An 8,665-nucleotide genomic window follows, 5' to 3' on the forward strand; every position below is an offset into this window, starting at 1 on the left:
AGCTGAGGGGCCATGCTGGGAAAGCCGAGTCTGGTCTGGGAGTAACCTCTTGGCATGGGGTTGTTGCCTGTAGGTGCAGTCAGCAGCCCTGGATGAGATGTTCCACCACAGAGAGGACTGCGCACAGAGGTACCACAAGGCTCTGCTGCTGATGGAGGGTCTCCTGAACATCATCACTGAACAGGGGGACATAGAAAACATCAATAAATGTGAGTGTTCAGTGACTTTTTTTTCTCGCACTAGAACATATATTTTTCTAGCTGCATGGATCAGAAATTTCAGTACCCAGCATCCTTTTTTCCTTTGGCTACATCTTGGTGGACATAGCAAGAGATCTTTTGGCTTGTTATAGCTCCTCGCAGCCTGGCCTCCTGCTTTCCCAGCAGGAAAACTGTTAGAAATGCAGGTTCTTTTTCTGAGCCGTATTTTGAGAGTTTCCCATGCAGAGTGATTGCCAGGGCTTTGTTGGAGCTTTTGATGTGTGAAAGAACTTGCTGGAGGAAGTGGTTTGGCAACAGCAGGGGCCTGGGTTTGGTTTCCAGCCCGAACCATCCCTCTGATTGCACAGAGCACTTGGGAACGTGAAACTGCAGCGGCTGTTGGGCAGAGGTGGCCGATCAGCACAGCGAGGGCTTCTTCCAACACGTCTTCTGAAACAGGACTGCTCACCTGTCTGGTTCCCCAGCCCCAGGCCTGGCTGAGAAGGCAACAGACAAATATTTTTCTCATCAGCAAGTGCTTGTTGTAGCAAAGCTGAACTCTTACCTATTGTTTGGCTTCCTCTCCCAGGGACAGTTGGACCCCTCTGTCTGCTGCTCTGAGCTGTCCCCTCTCTCACGCTCTCCCTTTGTTGTGAGGGGTGTTGTTCTCCACTGCTGCAGGCTCCGCAGCTAACACGTGGAGTGGAAAGGACTGGCCTTACTGGCTCTGAGCGCACTTTCCCTGCCTGTATGGCTGGGGTTTAATCACCTCTGTCATCTCTCTCTATGGCGGGCAGGCAGAGGGGATGGGAGATAGCCATCGTCTGTTAGAGCAGCTTGGCTTGGCCTCGGCTCTGCTCCATCACAGCTAAACCAGCCCATCTGCAGCAGTCCCTGATGGCTGAAGGGAAAGGGCACAGCTGGCAAACCATGCCTCTCCCCTCTGCTGGTTACCTGGGCCGGCGTCCAGAGTGCTGCCAGGCTGCTCTAGTCGTCCGTGTAGGCAGAGCTCTCAGCTAGGTAATGAGAAAAGAGATTTCTGGCTCACAGGCAATCAGTCAGTTAATTATCACCAACTTTCACAGTTGACATGAGGCTCACTGAAGGAGAGAAAAGGGAGATTGGCAGGTGGTGTGTGGTACTGGAGGGCTAAGTGAATAGGGAATACTAAGTAGTTTCTATTGTACCATTTCTTACCAAACCTAAATCACATCTTTTGTCCAGAGATACAGTTATTGCATCTAGTAGATCTCTTTTCCCAGGTGATATCCTGGTATTCCCTGTTTTACCCTACGTTCCAGCTTCCTGATTGAGCTGTTCTCTGGTAGGCTGTAGTGGGTATGCATTTCATTTTAGATCTCAGGTATATGATTACTTATTTCTGAAAAGTAAAATGATGAACCTAGAAACACAGCAAGTCTTCCTGTGAGAGGAATGAATTCCACCAAACATTTAGCTTTTGAGAGAGTCTTGGGCTCAGGCAATGAGAATCTGGCACTGACCGTGCTGGGCTGGGCTCAGTCTCTCGGTTGTAAGCCGTGCCAAATGGCACTGGACACCTTGAGTCATCTTGCCTGCTGGCAAAAGCCACTCCAATAACTAAAAGTGAATAAATTGTTCCTGGTGGACGGTAGTTCTTTAAAACATCTTGATACCTCTGTCAGAACTGCTGCCTCCTGGCTTTCGTTGTTGGATCTCCAATTTTTCAATCCTTTGACCTGTCCCTTCCCAGCATGGTGTTTGCGGTCAGGTCCTCACCTAGTCTAAATTGGTACGTGGTAGTGATTCTTGAAGGGCTGCTTGGATTTGCTGAAGTTCTGCCTTTTTTTTTTTTTTTTTCAATCTCCAGCATGTTTTGATAGTCTTTATATTGCCAGGAAAATGAGAAGTTGATTTCTTCTGTTGTTTTTTTCTTTCCTAGGTAAACTGTGCATCGAGCGCCGGCTCTCAGCTCTGCTGTCGGGGTTCTGCGCCTGATTTCAGTGTTGTTGTTCTTCACGCACCTCGCCCCAGCTGATCACTTTGTTTCCAACGGCCTGCTGCTGTGGAGGGAAACGATTTTGGCAGTAGAAGACCTGGAGGATGAACTGCTCAATGTTTTGTATTTTGACATTTTGGGAAGGTGTTCCACAGACTCAGATTCCTTCATGGGGATGTGTGACTGCAGCAAGCAGAAATACTTCCCTGCCCAAAGGCCTGGGTGAAGACATAGCCTATGTGGAAAGGTTTCCCTCATTGGCAGAGGGGATGAAGGAAAGAAGTCTGCTTCTTCCCAGCACTTTGAAGGATAAGACTGCTGCCTATCCCTCTTGCTTAAGAACAGGGTATTCCAGTGCTGTGTCCATTGCGGGCAATGGATGTGCTGAAACTGCTGGCTTCAGTTAATGTTGGAGGGTGTTATTCAGAAATCAAGGCCAGTTTGTGTACTTTTCCCTACCCAGCTGAGTGCCAGGCATCTTCGAGCTTCCTGGCAACCCGAGGCTCCCCTCCTTTCTCTCCTTTGTCCCTTCTCATATGTGTTTATGCCTTGGAGTGCTTACCGAATGGCAGAGAGGAGGGAGTCGGCTCCCTTTTGCCTGAGCGTTGCTGGAGTAGCTCCCACCTCCTACAGACTTACCGAGCAAGCAGAGGACATGCTGCTGCTGGGGAAGTTTGCCTCTCCGGTGGCTGTTGTGTGGACTGCCTCTCCGCGTGGATGGGCAAACGACACGGGGAAAGAGACTCTGCACAGGAAACAGGAGGACGACAGAAAGTGTAATGCTCCTGTGTTTGTAAGAAGCCAAAATGAATCCGTTCCTCCCCTGGTCCCCAAGCTCAGCGGGATCAACGTGAAAGACTCCTGGCTGCTCAGCTCGGCCTGTCAGTACATATCTACCAGGAGGAAGCACTAGCACTGTCCTGCTTTCAGCTGTTGACTCGATAACCCCTTTCCTGGAGCCCTCACCCCACCCCAAACTGAAAACACTAGCTTTGTGAATCAAAGGAGCACTTTAAACACTATGGGAACTTTGAGAAGTTGACTTTGCATCACACAACAACCCAGGAACATCACGACTGTTAGGAATGCTGTTCCTTTTATTCCTTTCCTTGCTTCCTGGTTGTTTTATTGCACTACGTGTGTGCGTATATTAATATGTATTCCTAAGGGTGAATATATATTGATATATATATATATGGTTTGTGTGTAACTGTACGTATTTAACTGTACTGTATCTTGTGAGTGTGAGGCAAAAAGCACTGCAGAGTCTGTGCTGTTCCTCCTCCACACCAGGCAAAGCTGACTTGCAGTCTGGCAGTACCACGATTTGTTTTGCTTTGTTTTTTTTTTTATTTAAATGTTCTTTTAAGGACAGTCAATATAAAGCTCCGTGCTTTTTAAGAGCTCAAGAACAGGCGTTAAGGTCCTACACACTTACAGTTGGAAATGCATTTTTTTAAGAAGTTTTATTTGCTGCTTCTTTTTTTTTTTTATAAAGAAATCCTGTAGTGTTCAGTTTTATATTCAGCATTTCTTTTAAGGAGACTCTGTAGCCAAATGAGACTGCGGGTGCGAGTGGCTGGAATTCTGGTTGAGGCTTCGGATGCTGTGAGCATGTGCGTGAGAGGATAGCTGGCTGCCTTTCCGTCTGTCTGCGTGCGCATGTGTGTGTCTTAATTTATCAGAGTCGTGGCAGTATTTTGTTAGCGCTGGGCAGAAAAGTATCTTTGAAAGCAACTTGAAACCTCAGGCTTTGTTTTTGGGGATCTAAAAATATTTTGCACATGGTGGTTAAGTCCTCATTGCTTTTTTTCTCTCAATATTGGCACGTTCAGTATGATACTTTACAAGGGTTTCAGGAGCAACTTAATTGACTTTGGAGCTGGCATCATCTTTGGCAACATGGGTGTTTCTGATCACAGAGCAGAAATGCCAATAAAGAAACGTAAAAATATTTCAGATTGCCCCAGCCAGGGAAGTTTAAGTGTAGCTTTCACAAATGCTTCAGTATTGGGCTGCTGTTACATCGTACGTTCACAGCCTGCTGCTTCTGTGGCCGTTTGTGCTTGTGCCTGGGAAAAAAAGAAAAAAAAAAAAAGACAAAAACAACCAACCAACCCCCCCAGCCTGTGGCCAGAAATGCCGAGGAGACCCAGACTGCTTCCGAAAGGATTTTACCAGTTCTGCAAAGGGCTATGCTGCTGGCGGGAGCGGTGCACCGGGAGGCAGCATGAAAGCACTAAGCCAGGACTGACTCTGCAATACAGACACCTGCTACGCACCCCGAACCCTCCTGCCGCCCCCCGAGCGCGCACCGGCAGCCTCCTGCCGGGGAGAAGCACAGCCCGGGATCCACGTCTACACCGCAGGTTTATGATCCGTGTGTGTGGCAAGCTCAGCACTAACCTTCCAGCTGTACTTAATTACTTGAATGTATCGAAATTGTCCACATTCAATGTATACAAGTATATATTGCTCAAAAAAATTGTGGTTTACAGACCTACAACCAATATATATGTATGTGTTTGTGTATATACATACAAGGATATGTGTGTGTATGTGTGTGTATGTATACAGGTACACACACAAACACAAACGTGTATATATATGTTTTCTCTCAATACTTGAAACTTAGCCACTGTGCTTGAATTAAAAAAACACAAAAAAAACCACACAAAAAAAACCCCAAAAATGGGGGGAAAAAAAAAGAAAAAAGAAAAACAAATCGGACAGGTGATTTATTTTGCCATCACTTCGGTGACTTTCTTTTTTATCTAACTGCATGTAGCGTGAAACCAACTTTTTTGGTGAAAAGTATTTATTGCTTTGTAGACAATAAGGTATACAAAAACAAACAAAAAAAAAAAAAAAGGAAAAGAAAACACCCCAAAAAACAATCCCCCAAGCATTGTTGAAGTTGCTAGTGTAGTCCACCCGCTATTGTCATGGCTTTGTTACTGTTGCAGCGTTTGTGTCTAGCGTCTTTAATAGATTTCAAGAAACCTCAGTCTAATAAACATGTATCTTCAGGTTTGTGAGAGCGTATGATGATGTTCTTTATAAGGTAATGCTTGATACTTTGTCAACATTTTTTATTTGTGTTTTTGTGTGACTTTTTTTTGGCTTTAAATTGTACAACATCAATTTAAGAAAATAAAATTGATTTGAAATTGTTAGTGGCCTGTTTTCAGTAGCTTATAATTCCAGTTAGTGCAGTATCTGAGTAAGGTATTTCACGTGTCTGGTTCTACCAGCCTTGACTTTCAGGTGAAAAAGTGCTTTCAGAGGGTGAAGCTTGGGACAAAACAAGCTGCGTTGCCTAAAGCCACACAGGAAGCCTTTGAAGTTGGAAAAGTTGAAGCCAGTTTCTGGGTGGGAGCTGTAATCCCTGGTTCACCTGTCCTTATTACTGGGCTATGCTCTCCTCCTGCTATGGTTAGAAACTCTGTCGCGAGCTGATAGCAGTCCCCTTCCCTTCCAGTTAGATGCTTAAATTCCGTCCCTGTTTCAGTATTTGCGGGATCAGCCTGTCGCAACTGTTCATTACTTGGAGCAGGGGTGTCTGGTGGCCGTATGGACGGGTGAGGACTGAGTGTAGGTTTTATGAGACCTAATAGTTACGCATTATTTTAAACTCTAGCTATTTTTAATCGATAGAGTCAGGAAGCTTGTTGCTGTACAAGAGAGGTACTTGAAGTGTGAGTATAGTGGTGCGACTTGGGTATCTTTTAATTAAGATTAAATATTTTCCTGCCGTGTTTGTACTCATTGCAATTTGTTATTTGAACAGCATGGCACATGGCTTAGTTTTCTCTTGCCCAGCTAGCTGTGCAAAAAGTCACTGAACGTGGCAAAAAGTACAACGAGGATGCTGTGAGCATTGGTCCCGACTGCGGGTGCAAGACACAGGTAGTTGTAATCCCTGCTCTGGATCAGAATATTCTATGACGAAAAGCTAAGCTCTGCATCTGGGGCGTGAGAGAGGTCCTGAATTAACTAGTCCAGTCCTTCCACTCTTACAGGAACTTAAGCAACAGAGGTGTAAACTTTCAGGAGCCAAATACCATAATTCCACCAAACATTTCCCAAAACTCCGCTTGCTGGACTGTGCATGTTATTGTTGGCCGCGAACATCCCTGGGAAGAGTCCTGCCCACCAGCCCGTGTGACTCAGCATCACCCCATCCAGTCACTGGACTGTATTGGTTTTTTGTAAGAAAAGACCCTATTTCAAAATCTTAATTTACCATGAGCTGGAATTGTTTTTTTTTTTTTTTTCTTGCTCAGCCCTATTTATAGCTTCTGTTTCCTGCCCCGGCCTTTCCCACCACGGGGAATTGGACACCACGTGTTGGCTCCGTGAGAACGGTCCTGCCTGGAAGTGCCGGGCTCTGGTCACTTGTCATTGACGCAGACTCAGGCACAGGGAGAGTCGATTCCTTTTCCCTGCGGAGCTGCCCCACGCTGCAGCGGCATCGGTGTTGGGGACAACTCTGAGAAGCTGCATTTCAGTGTGGTGAAAACATCGTGGTGGTCCAACTTGGGCAAGACCCTATGGGAGCCCTCGGAAAACTGGTCAGAGCTAAATAAATATAAATGCTGGTGTTGCTTAAAGTCTGACAGCTCAGCACACTTGGATCTTTGTTTTTTGGGGTGTTGGTGGGGATTTTGTGGTTTGTTTTTTTTTTTTTAACATTTAAAGCCCCCCTTTATGGAAAAACCTTGTGTGTGTTTGTTCCCCGCGGCATGAGATTGTGGTAAAGAATATATATATAGATGCAAGTTTCTGATGCTGAGGGTAAGGGAGGGAGTTTCTTTTGAAGCTGCCTGTGAAGAAGTTTAAAGGTTCAGGTGGAAAACCTATGGCCAAATGAAAGATGGAGCACTGTGTGTCACATGCCCGTGTAGATAGAGAATACTCTGCTGAATGCATGGGACTCTTTCAGGCAGCAAAGCAAAGGGGGAAAGTGCTAGCTGGGAAGACTTAAACAACAGAAATAGAGAGTCTCTTCTAAAACCACTAAACTATCGGGCCTGAACGGTTTAAAAGCACCAGTGAAAATTGCACAACTTTCTAGATGTTGACTGTGACGTTCCGCTGCTGTTGATTCTAGGAGAAAACAAACCCGAGCAATTCTTCCAGGGCATTTGGCTTCATTCCCGCATTTTATATTTAGTTGTTGGCAAGTACGTCAGCAAAAACATGCTCATTCAACTCTGAAAGATCAGAGGTGGCTCAGTGACATCAAGGAAGTAGAAATGGGTGGGTGTGCATTGAACCAAGGCGATACAAAGATCAAGTATTTCGCTTCTAGTTACCAGCTCTTTTAAAGCTTTATTTCATGAGGAGTTAACTCCTTCACAGCGTATTTTAGCTCTGCCGTGTTTTAACTTGACATCGTCTTCTCCTCCTGCAGCGGCACGCTGTGGCTGGTCTTACAGCACGCTGATGGTGCTGGCTGATGGTCCCGCTCGCCTGAGCCGGGTGAGTGGTTGTGGAAGTTGTAACGGCTGGAGGGAAGTTGTCATGGCTGGAGGGTTTTTGCTGAAGGAGGGAAAGGGCTGTGTCTGGCAGGGAGGCAATGCGCTACCGAAGCTCTGCAGGGCAGGAGCTAATGCTCTCCAGACAAATCCTTTTGGATTTATTTAAATTTATTACCATAAATGTAGCGCTGATGATGGGTGCCGTTCCCTGGATGAGGAATGGCACGTAGTGTGGGGATACAAACTTTCCTGGGACATTTGTGTTCTAAAAACAGCATCTTTAGGGACAATAGAGTCAGAATGGCCCCCCTCCTGGGAGCTGAAACCCGGCAGGGGATTTGGATGCTTTCAGAAAACATGTTAAATAACGTGTTTCTAAGAATGAGTTTAAGTAATGTCAAACACAGGTTTCTTCCCTCGCTATGGACAGAGGGTAACGGAGTACCCAAATGTTCATGGTTGTCCTTCATGAGCCCTCACTGAGACCCAGATGCTCTATTAGAGGTCCCTGGGAGTTGGACCCAGCCACCTCTCGCGTTGTTAAACACGCCTGGCTGTGTCCACAGTACGGCCTAGACCCAAAGCCCTGGCGCAAGAGTCAGCTCCCAAAAAAGTCATTCCCGAGTCTGCAGTGCACGAGGCAACGCGCTGCAGACCTACGGCACGTGGGGTTTGTGGCTTCGGCTTCCCCTCAGAGAATTTGCTTACACTGGCAGAGGGATCATTAACACACTGAGGGAGGGAATTAAAGTCTGCTAGGGTTCCTGCTGCAGGTAACCTTCAATCAAATCACTTGCAAATGAATTGTTGCTAAACTTCTCCTAATTTAGATCTTGTTTTAGGCAGTCGAGTCACTTGCAAGTGAGAACACACTGGCCTGTGTTACACCAGGAGCACCTGGTGGAGGAAGAACACTTGACTTGGTCTCTAACAGGAATATTCTCCACGGCTGAAAGATTTTCCGGTGTTTTTCCCTTGTATTCTTCAGTGTGCTTATTTCCAGC

The 8,665-nt window shown here is 46.2% G+C and overlaps 1 protein-coding gene across 1 annotated transcript in view; it reads left to right on the forward strand.

The window, feature by feature from the left end:
* ULK1 (unc-51 like autophagy activating kinase 1) overlaps nt 1–2,676 on the forward strand; it is a 79,987-nt gene extending 77,311 nt beyond the window's left edge. Inside the window, exons 26-27 of the mRNA XM_009574698.1 lie at nt 74–209; nt 2,122–2,676. Of these exons, the coding sequence (XP_009572993.1) occupies nt 74–209; nt 2,122–2,177 (192 nt within the window). The 3' untranslated portion in view covers nt 2,178–2,676. The remainder of the gene's footprint in view (nt 1–73; nt 210–2,121) is intronic.
* Nucleotides 2,677–8,665: the final 5,989 nt, after the last annotated feature.

The sequence above is a fragment of the Fulmarus glacialis genome, unplaced genomic scaffold (assembly GCF_000690835.1).
Source record: "Fulmarus glacialis isolate BGI_N327 unplaced genomic scaffold, ASM69083v1 scaffold11623, whole genome shotgun sequence".
Taxonomy (NCBI): domain Eukaryota; kingdom Metazoa; phylum Chordata; class Aves; order Procellariiformes; family Procellariidae; genus Fulmarus; species Fulmarus glacialis.